General features: G+C 44.4%; 1 protein-coding gene across 1 annotated transcript in view; it reads right to left on the reverse strand.

Annotated features, from left to right (window-relative positions):
• The window catches only part of C9 (complement C9), a 212,190-nt gene that overhangs the window by 136,362 nt on the left and 57,918 nt on the right, over positions 1–17,910 (reverse strand). Inside the window, exon 5 of the mRNA XM_086960567.1 lies at positions 5,659–5,797. Within this exon, the coding sequence (XP_086816693.1) occupies positions 5,659–5,797 (139 nt within the window). The remainder of the gene's footprint in view (positions 1–5,658; positions 5,798–17,910) is intronic.

Genomic DNA, 17,910 nt, shown 5'->3' on the forward strand with positions numbered 1-17,910 from the left:
AATGCTAGTTCAGTTAAAGTGTGTTTAAAGAAGCATCATGTATTCCAATGCATGTTTAGTAATTCCTTATTGTATTCATGTAAACGACATAGAAGTGTTTAGTTGGGAAATGTATTCTTTTCTTTTTGCTATAATGATGTAGGCCTAACGAGTAAAACTGTTTGCCAAAAGTTAGGGGGTGACATCTCGAAACGTGCAGAGGCCCAGGTGGGGATAACGGGTTGTGTAGGCCGAGTTAGGAATGTGTCTGCTAACTTTAAATCATGGAACTGCCTTTTTCCTAGAAGGTTGCCTTAAAGAATTAATTGCAAGTAGCATGTTGTTGCGAACCGATTTATGTGCGTTCCTTTGCAGGTGCAAGGTTAACCAAAGATAGTAAAGAAGGGCCCATTGTATATGAGAGTTAGAATGATAGTTACAGACCCGGAGGAGTGGTTGTGGAATTTTAGGGAAGCAACTTCAAGAGGAGACGACTGTGGGATCCAAGGCCGTTTTTCAACGAACAAGGATGAAGACATCAAGATGAAGACCCTTTGAAAACTAACACTCTGAGAGGGGCGTCTCTTGGGGCATGTCAACCGAACAGTGGGTTTCGTATTAGGGACAGCACCCCGGGAGGAGAGTAGAGAAGAAGCGCACGAGGGCGAAGAAAGATGCTGGGTAGGCAGAGAGCTGCTTTGCGAGATGAACTCAAGAGACTAAGTCCGAACTGAGTGAGTGAACTTCTTTGGAAGTCACCACAGCTGACACCTTTTTGTTAGGAGAGATCCTGGTTGTAAGGATGACACTTAGTATAGTGTAGGGATAGACTTATCTTGATGTGTTTCCTCTTTTCTTCCATGCCTGCCAAGACCCAAATTATAGCAATTCTTGCAAGCCTGGTGGTCTTGGAAATTATATTAGTGCTGTTTCTCAGTCGTTTGAGACTTTTCCGTAGGGTTATGTTTGTACTAGTACCTGTGTATCTGCTGAACCTTTTACTGAGGTGTTTATATACACAATTGCTTTTGGCTTTATAATACATTTTCAAACTTGACCTTTTGTCAGTGGTTCTTTGGGGAAGGAGATGGAAGTGGTTCGAATTGATTTGTTGAGAAAGATTACCTTCTACACTCTATGACAGGTAAAAAGGTTTAATCGACCTGTGACGGGATTCTAGAGTTTGATTCTAATTCTAGATTGAATTTCCCGCCATTCCAGAAACATACTTCTCCCAATCAGAACCTAAGGCACTTGCACCTCCTCTTCTGACCCTGACGGAACAGGCCCATCCCCTTAGGCTTAGTGGGGTCCCTCATCTCCAAAAATGTCTCCCGACTCAATCTCTTCAATTTAGCGTACCCACACTCCCTGCAGTGTTTTGGAGGGAAACGAGAAGAGCTGGAGGAACTAGAGGCTCAGCTCAATGCTTCCTTTTTCTCGGATGCTTCCCCATGATGACTTATCAGGAGAAGCAACCGAACACAATAGTGCAACACAAACCGAGAGTAATAAACACAACAGCTAAGCGGTACTTACCCCAGGAACAAAATCTTTTCGCCACCAAAAAACTCAAAGTAACCTGCCCCCCCGCCAGTCCAAGCACGCCCGCTGTGACCGGCGTGCCTGGACCCAGCCCATCTGTCCTACATGTAGTAAACCAGGCACAGCCGGAGCACTGCTCACCAAGCTCCGACGTGCCAAGACCTCCACCATCTGCCATTCAGACCAAGCCATTTGATAATCAAAAAGAAGAATGGACACTTGTTACCACTTTAACCATTGGTTAAAATTGGACACTCTCATAAACGCGGTGTTATTCGTGCGGTGTATGTTTTTCTTCCGCCCCTCACACGCGTTATGGCATTTATCATCGAGTGCACCAATAACGTGCTGTATGCCAAGCCTCAACCCGAGGCAACCTCTGGCATTAGTGGCAGTGTCCAGAGATAAGGGAAGGTAGGGCACCCAAAAAAAAAAGGAGGTTAAGAAGCTAATACTACACCGGTGAAAGTTTTATTAAAATAGGGGGGTGAAGTATTGCTAATAAAATAAATTGCGGTATAATAGGAGATCGAGTTATTGGATCTCTTTATACCTTTTTGATAGCGTCAACATGTTTCTGCTCCATATCGCCCAGCCGGGTCTACGGAGCATTCGTCAGGACAGGTACACAATACAAACAACAATTAAAAAAATTTACTTGCACTATTTGTGTAGTAACGTTATATGTCGAATTCTCGCCTTTTCAGGAATTTGTCTGGAAAAAGAAATAATTCTGCATTTAGAAATTACGTCTTATGGGTGCAACTCTAGCATACAAAAAATCTCTCACCAATTTGTGGAGAATAGCTTTAATTAAGTGAAAGCCAAACATATAAAAAAGGAGGAAAAGAAGAACTGGTATAGTGCTTAGAGGCAGAACGTGGTACTTATGGCTTTTTGGGAGGATTTTTAGTTATTTGCTGCATGGAGCCTCGCATGTTTGTAAAGGACTGGCAAGGTGGTTAGCTCAGTGTGGAGTTTAACACATGCAGGGCAGAAGGAATAGGTGCAGCGTTCAGTTTAAAAGTATCTCTCGGAAGATGTGAGTTATACAAAGCGAGGCGTGCACATATTTGAAAACGCGGCAGTCTTACCCAATTTATTTGCCGAATAATGCTTCAGTCAGGTGGCAACGGGACTCTCTGGTCCCAGACTGAAACGGAAAGATAGAGGGGGCCTTCAGGTAGAGTTCTTACCTCATAATCATTAAGTGTTTGCCTGGAAACAGCCGCCATTCTTACCAGCGTGTGGGAAGTTCCCGGCGCTTGTGCTGTCTCTGCCCCCGGATGCTAGATGCCGGTTTCCTGTTACAATTGTAGGTTGGGGATGTAATAGAGCTAGAGGACAGACTCCACATTTGTTAATGCAATCGGCAGGTACAAATTAGAAAACCCCCCGTCGAATATTGGAACTGCAAATCTTTGTGGTGGAAAACAATATTCGTAAATATACGAACATGCTGCAAGTTACAATGTATTTATTAACTGTTTTTGGTCTTATGCCAAAAGCTAGGAGAATAGGGCTTATCTAATTTGTGGGGAGAGGTTTTAACAGCATCACAAATTAGTGCATTTTCAGGCATAGGAATTCTGAATTTTTACGAGAACTGGCACCAGGGAATATTATCATTGAGCCCAAATAGATGGGTTTTCAATCGATCTACCCATCGTTGCTCTTTTTCGAATAAAATTCGTGTGGCATTCCACGGTCTGTCTGTTAGCTTTTCAAGAACTGTCCACCTCATTTCCTCGCAATCATGATTTTGGTCAACGAAGTGGGAACAAAGTTTTGTGTTGTTCTTTTTTAATCGGATATTACTTTTGTGTTCCCCTATGCGGGTCTTGACTTTTCTACAGGTCATACCGATATATTTCTTCTCACATGGGCACTGGATCATATAGACCACATGGGTCGAATTACAATTTGTATGATGTTTTTGTGTCCAGGTGAGGGAGTCGGTAAGTTGTAGTGATTGTGTGATGGTTGTTAATTTGCACACTTGGCAAGAGCCACAGGGATAGTGTCCTGTGACTGGAGACATTTCTAGACTTCTCAGATCAGTGGGTTTGGTTTTGGGTACGATTGGGCGAGTGTGGACCAGTATGTCTTTTAAGTTCTTTGTCCGTTTGTTGGCAAAGCGGGGCTTTGGCCAGGTTTGTTTTCCCGTACACAGAATAGACCAGTTTTTATTGATGAGTTTTTGCACATCATATGTCGCAGGACAGAAGGTTGTTACGCATGTTACTAGATCCTGGTTGGGTTCTTTGTTATTGATTTGTAGGAGGCAATCCCTTGGCTGGTTTTTAGCTCTTTTACAACACTTTGTGATGGTTGCTGAGGTGTAGTCTCTTGATTTCAGTTTTCTGCACAGTTCCTTTGATTGTGTTTCGTAATCCGTTTTTTTACTGCAATTTCTTTTGAGTCTTAAAAACTGGCTGTAAGGTAGATTGTCCCTGAGGGCTTTTGGGTGATAGCTTTTATAGGATAAAAGGCTGTTTTTTGCTGTGGGTTTCGTGTACGTTTTTGTTTCCAGCTTTCCGTTTTCTACAAAGATCGTGAGATCTAGGAAATCCAACTGGGTTTTACTCATGGTGTAGGTGAAATTCAACCACTTGTCCCTCTCATTTAGCCAATTCATAAAGAGTTTTAGGTCTTGGTTAGTGTGCCAGATCAATAGAATGTCATCTATATAGCGTTTCCAGTATAAAATACTGGAAACGTATGGGTTAGTTTCATTGAGGACAAAGTTGTTCTCAAACTGGCTCACATAAAGACCCGCCACCGAGGGGGCAAAGGAACTGCCCATAGATGTTCCATGGGATTGGAGATATAAGTCACCGTTATATTCGAAAAAAATTTCAGTGAGTGCTAAACGACAGCACTCCAAGACAAAGTGTCTGGGTGTCCTGTAGGTCCACTCCTCCATATATAGTTGGTCTTCTAACATTTGGAGAGTTTCCTTCTGTGGGAGGCTGGTGTATAGCTGTTCCACATCCAGTCCTACCAGTACCATAGTGTCTGGGTCAAATGTTTTGTTTGATAGTTGGATGAGTAAATCCCGGGTGTCTTTAAGGTAGGTGGGTGTCTTTTGCACCATGGGTTTTAGGTACTCATCAGCGAATTTAGATAATGGTTCTAATAAAGAACCAATAATTCAGACCAAGCCATCAGGCAGACGTGACCGCGACCCAGAAACACCCCAGCCGACAAGAGTCGGACTTTCACCTGCGGCGTCTCCCGGAAAGCCCTGCAGACTGGGAGACGCATACTGCAAAGAAGACGATTGCAACAGGAACCACCGACCGTCGCTCCCGCACAGTAGAAGCAGCCCAGCAAACCCTCGCCCCATTCTGTCTGAAACAGAAAAAAGAACAAAACAAAACAACAAAAAGAACAGAACGAATGCTGGGCAAGTACAGTTTAGGTACTCCCAGTGGGAGGGGGTGGGGAACCAGCATTCCTTGGGTTTTTTTTTTGATAGATCTCCATAAGTAATTAATGGTAGAAGGACCTAGGGACCCGGGGGGTAATGGATAACTTGTATTACAACAGAGGTCTGGAGAGCTTATAAGTTGTTACTGCTCAGCATACATGCTGCACACTTGTTGCTCTGTTTCGTGGCCTTGACACACACAGCCAGAGACATGGACATATACACCCTCCTTTGTGGCCTTAGATTAGTAGAGGCAAGGCTTGGACCTTTTCAGCTCTATTGCTATTGCCTTTTTACATGCTTGTTATCTCTTGTTGAGACAAGACGGTATGCAGCTGTGTGACGGAAACAAGTATGCGTGTTCTATGCGGTCTTAACCATGCATATGCCTTTACCACGCCTTAGAAGCAGCTAGACCATACACTGCCTAAACCACGCGTGGTTAAGGCAAGCGTGGTAGCGTCTACGTTGTTGAACACGCGTGGCTCAACCTGCCTTGTTCCGACTGTTTCCCCTGCATGCTGGTGTGTGGATGTTTTGATAGAAGTTGTTTCTTTTCGTAAGGTGCAGGTGTATTTAGTCAGTGTAAACATTTAGTTTATTACCTTCCAACATTAATTTTACTTTTTTACCTCAGCCAAAAGCGAACAGCAATGCAACACACACCAATGCTCAACATGATCAAGAAGAGATGGCTTTACCTCATAAGTAAGAGCAGCAGTATTCCATGGCTTGCGAAAATAGGTTCTGGCGTGGCCATCAAAAACTCTGTCACAGAGCCCGTGAAAGTATTCATTATAGAATGGATTGCCCCTCGTGTCCATCCCTAAAATGTTGACTCTGTAAGAACGTCAAAAGCAGGTAAGCCTCGAAAGAAGAGAAACGCTGCAAATTCACTGATCAGAGGAAACTAGTGCACGAGGTGTGTACTGTCATCAACTGAATGCACCGATAAGCGATATGACTGCACTGCAGATACATTAATGCTTAGTGTCATTGGATCAGAAACACCCTATAACAAAATGCCTGAAAATGTATTTTGAGCCTTTAAAGGTTTTATGTGTCATTTAACTCAGTTAAACGGAGATATGATGTACAGCTAACCGACTGCCATTCTTAGGTCTTGCCTAAAGACACATTTAGCTGTCTGTTGTTGAAAGACTGCCAACCATGTTCAATACCAGCATTTACAGTGGGCTTGGGTCAGTCCCTTGGTTAAAATAAGTTGTTTTTCTTGCCATTCTTATGTGTTGGCTTCGAATTCAGTGGTTTACCTTCGCCTTCTTCTCTTTGTGTCCCTCCTCTCGCCTTCATTTTGACTGAATAGCTAGCATCCTTCTACTGTTTACACTCAAGAAACTATTGTTTTTCTATTTCTTTGCGCACTCCATTGGAGTGCATGTGTTTCCTTGCTCTCTTTCCCATTTGCTGCTCCTCCCTACATTCCAGTCCCTGTGCTCTCCATGCGGCTCCATCACCTCATCAATTGCTTCTCTCTCCACTGCCCATGCCACTCAGTTTGTCTACTGCGTTTTTTTTAATTTCCATTCCAACCCCCATTCCTCTATTGCTCGCTGTAGCCCCACGCTGCTTGGTGGCATCCAGTTTGTGCCCCCCCCCCCTCCTCCCCTGTCGCTGGGCCTCCTTGTCCTTATCCTGCTTTTTCTGGGTTGTTTCTTTTTCAGAGGGCTCAGAAGCTGTTATTTTCTACTGAGAAACTCCTTTCATGATAATGCTCTTTATCACGCACTTTTCAATGTCCTGGTCCTAATTAGGCAGCCACCATCGTGGAATTGTAAATTAAAGGTAATAAAATTAGCGTTGCAGCGTTATCAGACATAAATGCACATGTGCCGTCATACAAGTGCACATATACGTCATCATGCTGGGGCTGACCATAAAGTTATAAAAATGTGCCCATCAAAGCACCAAGACCCATATGTGTGCATGTGGTTTGATGCATGTGCATATATGTCCTCAAGCTTGGGAAGGCCATATTATAATTTTGCTATTTTTGCTGATGTAGTTCAGTATTGTCAATAAGCACAAGCAAAGGTAACAGTTAACGAACACCTTTCAAAGACAAGAGTGTCAATTAGATGTCATGCTGTGCTTTTTTCACTGTTGGGTTATTAAAATATCAAGTTTCAAAACTTTATTCGACAGCTGTCATAAAAGCAATCTTACAATATTCCCTACACATTAAATACTACAAAGAAGTTAAGAACATTTCACCTTTTCTTAAAAAACTCATTAAACACAATGCTGTCATTTAAAAAATTGACTACATAGAATCATACAATCAGCCATATCAATAATTTCATCAAGCAATATCTAGCTGTTGTAAAGTGCGGGTGCGTAGGGTCCATGACCAGCCTAGGAATTTTGCCACAGCAATTGCCAGAAAGGGGGTACAATCATATACTAATATTCTTAGCGCCTCTAAACACCTGCGTGTTCCTAAATTTTTGCAGGCTGGTTTTATCCATTTGCGTCGGGGATTAACGTACAAGGGACAGACAAACAATATATGGGCCATGGTCTCTAACAAATCTTTACAGAAGGGACATTTATCATCCTGGATTATCGACCAATTTCGGGTGAACGCCTTTGTAGGTAGCGTCCCGATTCTAAACTGGAAATACAGTTTTCTATTGAATGGTTTTTCGATGATGTCCCAATAGAGCTCACAAGATGGTACAGATTTAATATTTAAATAGCGTCCTGTTAAGTTTGTGTTAGAGCCTTTACATTGGGTGGACATCCATTCCATTTTCCAATACATGGTCTTCAATGTGTCCTTTGAAGGAAAACTTTCAACATTGGATGAGTTCCACAAATGGTCTAATTCCAGCTTACCAAGGAGCCCTTTTATTTCCTTCAGCTACACAATCGAATGAAAACGGTCTGCCCTAATGAAATCCTTTAGGACAGTTGCAAAATGCGCAAGTTCAGGGGTGGTCATAAGGCGTCTCCAGTAAAGTAACGGTTGTAGGCGTGCCAGGTCCTTGATGCGTTTCCTACCTAAATCATATGCCAATGCCACGGTAGGGGTACTTTGGGGGACCCCAATCAACCTTCGAAAGAAACTATTTTCTGCTAATGTTAGTTGCTTTAGATTGGAGAAACCCCAAAGTTCCGATCCATAGAAGGTGGCACTAATCACTTTCATATTATATATTTCAAGGGCAGGGGTAATGGGCTTAGTCTGTGAGGCTTTATATTTGTGAGCCACTACTCCTGCCAGTTGGTGAAACTTTAAGGCAGCCGTATCAATATGGTTTTTCCAACTCAAACTTACATTGGAGATTTATTCCGCTAAGCGTTGGGGGTGTTACTACATAGGAGGAGCAGGGGGCGGGAAGAGACACCAGGTGAGCTGCGTTGGTCGTGCGCGGAACCCTGGGTCTCGCAGTCCCGGCCCCTGTGCAGAAAGCGGCAGTAAATCCAAAGAGAGTATTTCCCCTGACAAGAGCTGGCTCCCAAAGGGTCAAAGACACACGAACAAAGTCACGGTTCCAAGGTTACAGCTACGAGCGGCTCCCGCGAAGCGGGGGGCGCGAGCTGTTTGTAGCCGGTGAAGCAGGGAGGAGCAGGGGGCGGGAAGAGACACCAGGTGCGCTGCGTTGGTCGTGCGCGGAACCCTGGGTCTCGCAGTCCCTGCCCCTGTGCAGAAAGCGGCAGTAAATCCAAAGAGATTATTTCCCCTGACAAGAGCTGGCTCCCAAAGGGTCAAAGACACACGAACAAAGTCACGGTTCCAAGGTTACAGCTACGAGTGGCAAAATATAAAACCTCCTGGTTACAAACTCTGAAGTCCTCCTTCATTCAGAAACATCAATAGTAGGCCATATCCTTATCCAGCCTTTTTTCTCTGATTGTAATTACAATAGACTGGGCTCCTAAATAGTTTTAAAACCAGAGGTTATAAATAACTTTTAAAAATAATAAAAACATCTACTTTTTTGAAAGGCATAGACTATCTCAGACGAGGCCCATTCTGTTATGTTTAATGAATATTAATCGTTGGAGAGGACCATGATCGACCAATGACATCAGAAAAGGGGACAAGGAATTGGTGTGGCATGAGTGGGTTGAAGCACTTTTTCTCAATCAGGAAATATATTTGAGTAGGAAATTTAGCCCAAAATCAGGAAAGCATATTTTTCTTCTACAGTCTGTTATGTTCAGCTTGGTAATACCCATGGATGTCAATTTAGTGTAGTCACGGCTAGTACCTGATCTGTTGCATGGCCCTTGATACCTCTGCGTGCTCTTGGTGGTGGCAGCAGCAATGGAATGTAAAAGCAACTCATAAAGCGCTCCTTGTTTTTTTTCAGCAGCAAATATGAAACTAGTTAGTGGCTACATATCATTTACAGGTATATTGTTCAATTGGGTGTGGATTTTCTTCAAATAACATCAATGGTGCAATATTTTTGTAAACAAAAGTTAGGATACAATATTTATGTAATATTATATTCTGATAATATCTTGGTACCACACCCTCTGGAAGCATTACTTTCCTCTCTTTTATTTGTATCTCTTCAACAAATAAATGTAGATATTACTAAACAGTTTTTAAATATTCCCATGACAAAATAAATCTGTTGGGGATATCTTTTGGGAACAGTTTCTATTCTAATAGGAAAATAGGCCACACAAAAAGAAGGAACACAAACAAGAATCTCATAATTTTCAACCTACTTCTGGTATGCAAAAAATAATTAAAATTATAGAAACGTTCATTTGCAAGTAATATGGGGACTAGATGAAAAAGACTTACAAATAGTACATATTATAAAAGGTGCCAGTGTTTTCTATGTATTGAAATCTGAGTATATCTTGGCATATTCACCATGCTGATCCACCGTGACTTTTCAGCACTTCTGTTATGCAGCAAAAGCTGTCCCTGAAAAGGGGACAATTGGTGTGAGGCCTGCTGGTTCTCTAATTTTTCCAAGTCCATCTATGTGGTTGCCCATTCCAACTAGGGGGCCAATTACGATGCTGTCGGGAAAGCATTTTAAACAAATCCGACACCTTTTGTTCGGACTCCTATTGACTTTAATGGGAGCTTGTGTCCTGAACGAGAACACAGGCTCCCAATGCAAAAAACGGTGGTTGAGGAAAAGCATGCATCCTGTGGCAGACATCTCATGGTGCCTGCCGCATTGTGCATGCATGGAAAGGGAGGACCCATGGGTATCCCTACTGGACCGATTTGGAGGTCCTTGGGTGAAGGGGGACTGCTATTGCCCCCCAAAGTCCATTTCCGGCAGCCAATCTGTCTGATAACAACCAGCTCGGAAAGGCTGTCGGAATCAGTCATCATAATCGTTCACTGGGAAACGCAGTCCATAAACCGTAGCGAATTGCACTTGACCGACTCAGTTGCTTCAAATGACGTTCTCGAATGGGTCGGACTGTCCGGACGCTTTCAGAACATCCTAATCGGTCATTCGGAAAGGCGAACAAGTCATTTGGAAACATGGCTTCCGAATCGGATTCCACCTAATCGGATGCCGTTTGGAGCCTTTCCGTACAACATTGTCAGCTCCTAGGTGTTTGCAAAGAGAAACCTCCTCTCATTTCGGCCCTTCAAATGTTGAACCACGCTTGGTGCAGAAGCCAGGGTAGTTGGAGAGACCCCTAGACTGAGAATGTAAATTTCAGGGGGAGGGGTCTTACTTTATAGTAGTATTCAGCATTGTTTGATGTCAATCTCAAACTATCCTGGCAGTTCCCCCACATTTTCAGCTCACAGTCAAAGTTATCCCAGAAAGCAGTATTTTAAGTATGAAACAGGGAGTTTCAGGCCCCCTGGGTTGTCTGAGCAGCATATGACCGAGAGGGGTTCAAGTGAAGGTTAACTACAGTGAGGATTAGGTTGTTTAAACTGGTCAGGTAGTCCTCAGTAGTTCAGAAGGCTCAAGTTCACATCTTTTCTGAAAATCATGTCTGGGACATTGTTACTAAAAATCTAAGTTTCACAATGGATTAGAAATGTGCTCTTTAGAACAATGTCACAGAGATGAACTCTATACCCTGTTCTGAAACTGAGATTCACAAAGGTTCTATTTCAAAACACACTGTCAAAATAATTGGCAATGAAAAAATGCCATCCGCATCGCAAAGAGCTAATTTATTAATAACTACAACTAAAACATGTGAATTAACATACCTTATGTTTCATTTCTGAACATTTTTTACCTGGGCATTAGGTATTCAATGCAGACTTTACAAGTCACTTAAAAATGTTAAAGAGGGGCTCCTCCCACATGGCAATACAATTGTATTCTGACATGTTATCACTACAGCTGGGCCTGCAGGATTATATAGCGGATTCATTTTGAAATCCCACACGTTGGTAGCTCTGAGCTCTAGTGCAAATGATTTGGCACATTCTACAACCAATAGCTGAGTACCTGGATTTCTGGAGGCGGAGCCTGTTTGTGTTGCTGCTGAGCTTTGAGTTCGGAGCCGCGGCCTGTCCACCCGCCGACAATGCCCGCTGCCTGCTGGGACTGTTACTGTGTTGCGTAGAACACAGTCTCCCGTCTGAGCCAGCGTGGGTCCCGGTGTGTGGTGTGCGGTGTGAGGTGGGAGGCGGGTCGGCTTGCCAGAGATCAGGCTTCTTTGGGTGGTGTGACGCTACAGAAGGATTGTGCAGGGACTGCAGAAGCGCACCGGCGACACTGTGTGGTGAAAGTAAAATGGTGCCAGCCATCTGAAAAGGTGGAACAACGAAGTCCAAAACAAATCCTACTTTGATTTTTGTTTAGTTACTAACACCCAAAGTTTGTCAGAGCCCAGGCTTCCTTGGGTGGTGTGACGTTTCACACGGATTGTGCGGGGACTGCACTGGAGCAGGCGCAGGTGTTGGAGCAGGCGCAGGTGTTGGATGTGGAATCGGAGTCAGGAGCAAGGAGCAGGGAGCTTGAGCTTGTGTGGGACATTTATCTCTTGCTCTCTTATCGCCATCTGCCCGTTGCTACCCACCCGCCCGCACCAGCTGGGTACCTGCTGCGGTGAAAACCACGTGTAAACTGCTGAGCCGCGCTGATTCCGTGACTGCGGTTACCGCTGCACCCATGGCTCCCGTATCCCACAGGCTCACGAGGAGGTTGCAGTAAGCTGGCGTAAGGTGGTTGTGAGTGCCAGTCCCCTCGCGGTGCCCGGCAAGAGTAAGGAGGCCCCCAAGGAGCCCTCCGCAGCAGAAAGGAGCACGTCCATACGTCAGCGGATAGCTGATAATGTCTGGCAGCGGGGAGGGTGCAGCAGCAATAAGCTCAGGGGACTAACGAGCCCGATTAAAGCACTAGGAGATGGGCCTGGAAAGCCGCCGGAGCCTGGGCAGCTCAGAGGGGAAGGTGAGACTGTGCAGCGGGTGGTGCGAGCAGCCGGGCCGCCAGAGTGAAGCGCAAGAAAAGCAGGTAGCAGCGGAACGGGAGAACAGCCGTGCAAGTGCAGTAGAGGCAGCAGGGGCATGTAGCGGAGGTGAGTCACCGCCAACCAGTAAATCAGCCAAATTGCTAATTGTTCGCTAGCTGTCTCACCCGCTGGCCCGCTACCCTCTCCATTCACCTCTCTTCCAGGTAAATTGGTTAACCATTTGCAATGCCGTAACGAACGTTGTAACGCTGCAGGTGGAGCTGGTGGAGCCAGGGATTACACAGAGTCCGGTTGCCTGTGACGCCCAGCTCCCGGGCCGTCGGCGGTTGCCTTGGTTGGTGCAGCAGCAGCGGGGAAATTGGCGTGGCGGTATTCGCTCCTAGTCGTTGAGGCTCTTTCTGGTAGTGCGATTTACTGCCGAATGGAAGTGAAGTGCCTCGCCGGTGCTCCGTGTGCAACAGAGACTCAGGGAGGCTGCAGGAAGGTATGCCCGAGGCACAGAGGGGTGACTTCCTTTCGCCCCCCGTGATGTGATGTGGTTTGCTGACTTGCTGAAGCTTTCCTTTTCGGTGATCAGCTACCCCCAGAGGAGGGTAAAGACGACCAGGGTAAAACACAGTCATTGACAGCTGGGCCTCAACCACAGGATGCCTAAAAAAACACAGCTTCCCAGCATCAAGGAAACATCCTTGTAAAATCAAAACCCTCGACTCAAGTCGCACCAAGAAGCTTAAGAAGTTCAAGGGACACATTCCCTGAGCCAAAGTCATTTTTAAAGTCACCAAAAGCAGGCCTTATCACTCAATTTTTTCATAAACGTCATTTTAATGGTAAGGATCCCCCCTTCCAGATCGACTTACCAGTAAGGACTAAATCCAGCAATGTTACGAACCCCCTCCTGGAGAGATCTCACAACCAGACGCTGGTGCCAATCCTGCACTTGGCCGGGATATGAATATAAACAAGCAACTGATCTATCCGATTTACTTGGGACCGCCTCTGCTCATATCCTCGGAAAACATGAGCAGGTTGTCCCAGTTCAAATAAACTGCCACCAACAAGCAACTATGCAGTCCCCCATTCTGATGTCCTCTTTAGAGCCATCAGGACCTGGCTCAATTAAGACTGAAACACCAGCACAACAAGGAAATTGTGGGTTCCTATCACCAATATTTCTACAGAATTTGGAAAAAAAGATGCAAAGAACTTTGGAGCATACTCGGCTCTCTTCTTCTCCAACCCAAAGCTTTCAAAGCCAAAGTCTATATAGTAGCAGCTTCATAAATGACCCTGGTCCTACCTTAACTCCCGAAATGAACCAATCAATAGCAAGGGCACTATATGGCAGTCCAATAAAATGGAGCTGCAAATAGATTGTATATCTACAGTTGCACAACGCTTGGTGGAGTTAAACAACAATGTGGATTTCATAGAAAACAAGCTTAGTGATATGCAGGACAATCGACACTGTACTTCCACGTGTGCTGAACTCATCGATAAATGGACAACACTCCCTAAAATCCTAACAGACTTGGTAGCCTCATTGAAGGAACAAACAGCACTACTTGCCAATTAAATAACAGTGGCACAGCATCCACAATAAACAGTGTAGAGCATCAAGCCAATTTGGTTACAATTTCCCTGAGTAATCCTACAACAAAGTCTGACAACCAAGTTTTATCCACATCCACCAAAGTTCACATCAGCTCACTAGGTCTCAACTCCAGCCCTGGATCTATACACCAAGCCAAAGAGCTTGAAAGCAATGATCCTACACAGGGAAGAATGGACGTACCTCTCTCAAGGAGGGCCAAAAAAAGCTAAAGAAACTAGAGAAACAAAAAAAGGCTATTAAAAAAGTTGCCTTCTCCGTTTCAACTTGTAATCAAATATCACAGCCGACAATGGGAAAATCCAGAATTTTCCAATTTTTACTATAAAACATGCTTTGAGCAATGAAAAATCTACAGTATCAATCCATCAGAAGCAAAACAAGGAACTAAAAGATCATTACAGTCAATTCCCTGAACGGGGGATTGGCAATGCTTGCAAGGTCGGGCAATAAATACTCAACCGGTTCCCCCACCAAACATCAACATCAAGAAGTCGGAGCACAAAGATCAACTAAGTTCGCCCAAGGTACAAGGATCTGACACCGGGATCTGCGGCCCCCCAGAGCCCTCTCTCATCGGCTTCTTTGACGACCACTCCACCAACACAAAATCCCAAGACCAGCTTAGAGACCTGTCAGTGTGATATAGGCCCAAGCGCCAACCGAAGTACCTTATAAACTGGTTTAAACATCCATCAAAAAGCAGAGCAAGTCAGCAATTTAAGTAAAGTCTGCAAAAAAAAACCATGAGGTAATCGTCACGCCTAGATATTTCATCAAAGGCCAACATGACATCTTAAATAGGGGCAATATACTTTGTCTATTCAAACACATTCCAACGCTGTCAGAAACATACTCGGATGAATTAGTCTGGGTTAAGTTCCTTCGCCTTACCAGTGAAACCCATGGGGAATCAACCTCGATAGGGCAAAGTCGTCACACGAGTGTGGGGTTACCTCCAGAAGAATTATCGCAAATGGCAGACTGGGTCATTGATATTGCTTTTCCCGTCCCAGAGAAATATCAGCACATGCTAGCTGCACCATCGCCTACTAATGAAATTTACTCAGTCCTAAAGGGGACAGTGTGCAACCCACAAATGAAAGAAAAATGGGCTGCAGAGCCAAGTCTGTGCCATACATTCAGGATTACAAGTGCCTCTGAACATAGGATAGTGCACGCAAGCAGGCCAAGCCATACTCCTGGGGGGATGGGGGGGGGCAATAGGTCTCGTCCAGCAGGGCAGCAACTACGATGGCACCTCTAACATCATAAACCCTGCACGCCATCTGTTCAGCACCAGAACTATGGGAAATAATATTGAGCTGTCCATGATCTCCTGGAATGGAGCTGGCTTAAAAAGACTTCTTGAGTACAGTTTAGTGAATAACTATTTTCATGAAAATGACATCTTGTGCCTACAAGAGACCTGGGCCACCGAACCATTAATTCTTCACAGCGTCTACGAATTACATACCACAGCTATAAAACACAACATCTTCGGGAGAGCTTCTGGTGGGCTGTCGATCTAGATAAACCAAGCATGCAGACTAGAGACAACTTTCATTGCAACCAACATCCCAGACATGCAAGCGTTACTAGTTAGCGGACTGAAAATTAACAAAAACCCAATTTGTCTCTTGGTAATCAACTGCTATTTAAACCCTGACTCCCAGCAAAAAAACATGTACAAAAATACTGACAACAAAAGTGAACCAGCTCATAAACAAATATGTTTCACACTTTCCCATTATTGCTGGTGACCTGAACACTCGGGAGCTAGGCAAGTCGAAAGTGCATATCCTACCGCACATTGATGGTGCTTCATTGCAGCAGCTTTTTCTTAATCCTAGTCTGGTCTCTGCTCACACCATCAATACAGCTGCAGATCCTCTCTGGCTCCCTCTCCCCACCTTCAGGGATAAGACTACAATAGACTATATCTTTATTTCGGATCATCTAGTACCATACTTTAACAACTTTGAAGTGGACAACAATGATGAGAGTGATCACAGGCCACTGAGGATAATCTTGAGGCTGCAACACAATTGGAAACAATGGGGGTTTCAACCGGGAAAGAACACTACGAAGTCCTGAGTAGAATAAAATGGACTATTAATCTAGGCCCCAAACTCCTGGAGTGGGTAACTTACAAAGAATCAAATTCCATAGTCATGAGCATAGTCTCTCCCCAGGAGCACTGAGAAGCACTCTGGTAGAACTAAAATCATCCCTGGGGTACGAACTGGAGGGACCCAAGTGCTGGGACCCCGGCAATGTATTAAATCAAGAGACCTAATTCACACAAAAGGTAGTCTTTCAAGGGCCTTGAAGGCAAGAAGGAAAAGCATCAAAACCCCCCAAACTCAGGAAATAACAGCTATCCGTGCAGCCACAGGAAGAAAGTCTGGGAAATATGTTCCAAGAAAATCGAGGCAGAATGGGTGAAATTTTTTACCTTACTTAAAGAAAGCGGACATATCCCACTTTGGAGATATATTAAGCAATTCACTTACAACGATGAGACAAAAGAAAACGGAGTGGCAGCCTTGGAGTGGGTTAAACATGCAAGTCAGCTGTACTCAACCCATCAGAATATCATTCAAACCTATTCCCATCAACAACCACCAATAAAAGATAAAGTCATCAAAACTACTAACATCACAGTGGCCGAGGTAACTACCCTGATCAAAAAAACGCGGTCAGATGGCACTCCAGGGCCCAATGGAACTCCTGCATCTGTGTTCAAAGCTTCGCAGGGATTCTGGGCAAAACAGTTAACAACACTTTTTAAGCATACCTTCGTCACCTCTACTGTTCCATTGTTGTGGAAAGTGTCAATACTTTTCCCAATTTTTAAAAAAGGGGAAAGCACAAAACCCAAACATTACCGGCTTATTGCCTTATTAGACGTTGAAGCGAAAGCATATGCCAAAATACTTTTTAAAGAACTGGAAGCCTGGGCAACAGAAAATAACATTCTTCCCCTTTTTCAAACAGGATTTAAGGCCCAAAGCTCTACCACAGAGAGCATCTTAGTATTGGGCCATCTATCTAACCGCGCTACCCAGCCATCTCAGTTACCACTTTTCTGATGTATTGTGGACTATAGTGCAGCTTTTGATCGGGTTGATCGAGGGAAGCTATGGGAAAAACTGCATTCTTGGGGAATTTCCCAACAGCTGCTAAAGGCCATAATTTCTCTATATCAGGGGACCTGGGTCCGTACTAAAATCAGTTAAACTTCATTCACCGCCAAGGTACCAACTAATAATGGTCTAAAACAAGGGTGCGTACTTGCCCCTATACTTTTTAATCTGTACACAGCTGACCTGGGGAAAGCGCTGGAGGGGGCAGGTCTACTGCCTCCAAGACTGGGGAATATGCGGCTTCGAATACTCCATTATGTGGACGACATTGTAATAATGGACCACACGAGAACTGGCTTACAGAAGGCCCTAAAAGCTTTGCACGGATATAATCAAGAGAATAAACTCCTGGTGAACCAGGAAAAGATCAGAATACTTAGATTCGGGAAGTACCCATGAAAGAAGACCATATACTGGCGACTTGGCGCCCTGCAAATCAAAACAAGTATAAGCTACAACTATTTGGGCTTCTGGATATCAGAAGGGGCAAAATCTACAAGCCCACCTGAAACATCTGAGAAGGAAAGCGGCTGGCATCATTTTTTCCTTAAAAAGCCTTAGCCAGCGACTTCACAGTCCAACCGCTGAACCCATTCTGAAAGTTCTTAAAGCAAAACTAGTGCCCTCTCTTAATTATGGCCATTTCGTTTTTCCTGGTGCCTTCAATAAGTTCCTCGGGAACCTTCAAATTTTGGCTTATAAAAAGTCCTAGCTCTCCCTAGACAGCCAGGAGAGCAAGAGTAAGCCTGGAGCTGGTTTTCACCAGTCCGGACATTACTTGCTCATGTGATTTAATA

The sequence above is a fragment of the Lissotriton vulgaris genome, chromosome 3_1 (assembly GCF_964263255.1).
Source record: "Lissotriton vulgaris chromosome 3_1, aLisVul1.2, whole genome shotgun sequence".
NCBI lineage: Eukaryota > Metazoa > Chordata > Amphibia > Caudata > Salamandridae > Lissotriton > Lissotriton vulgaris.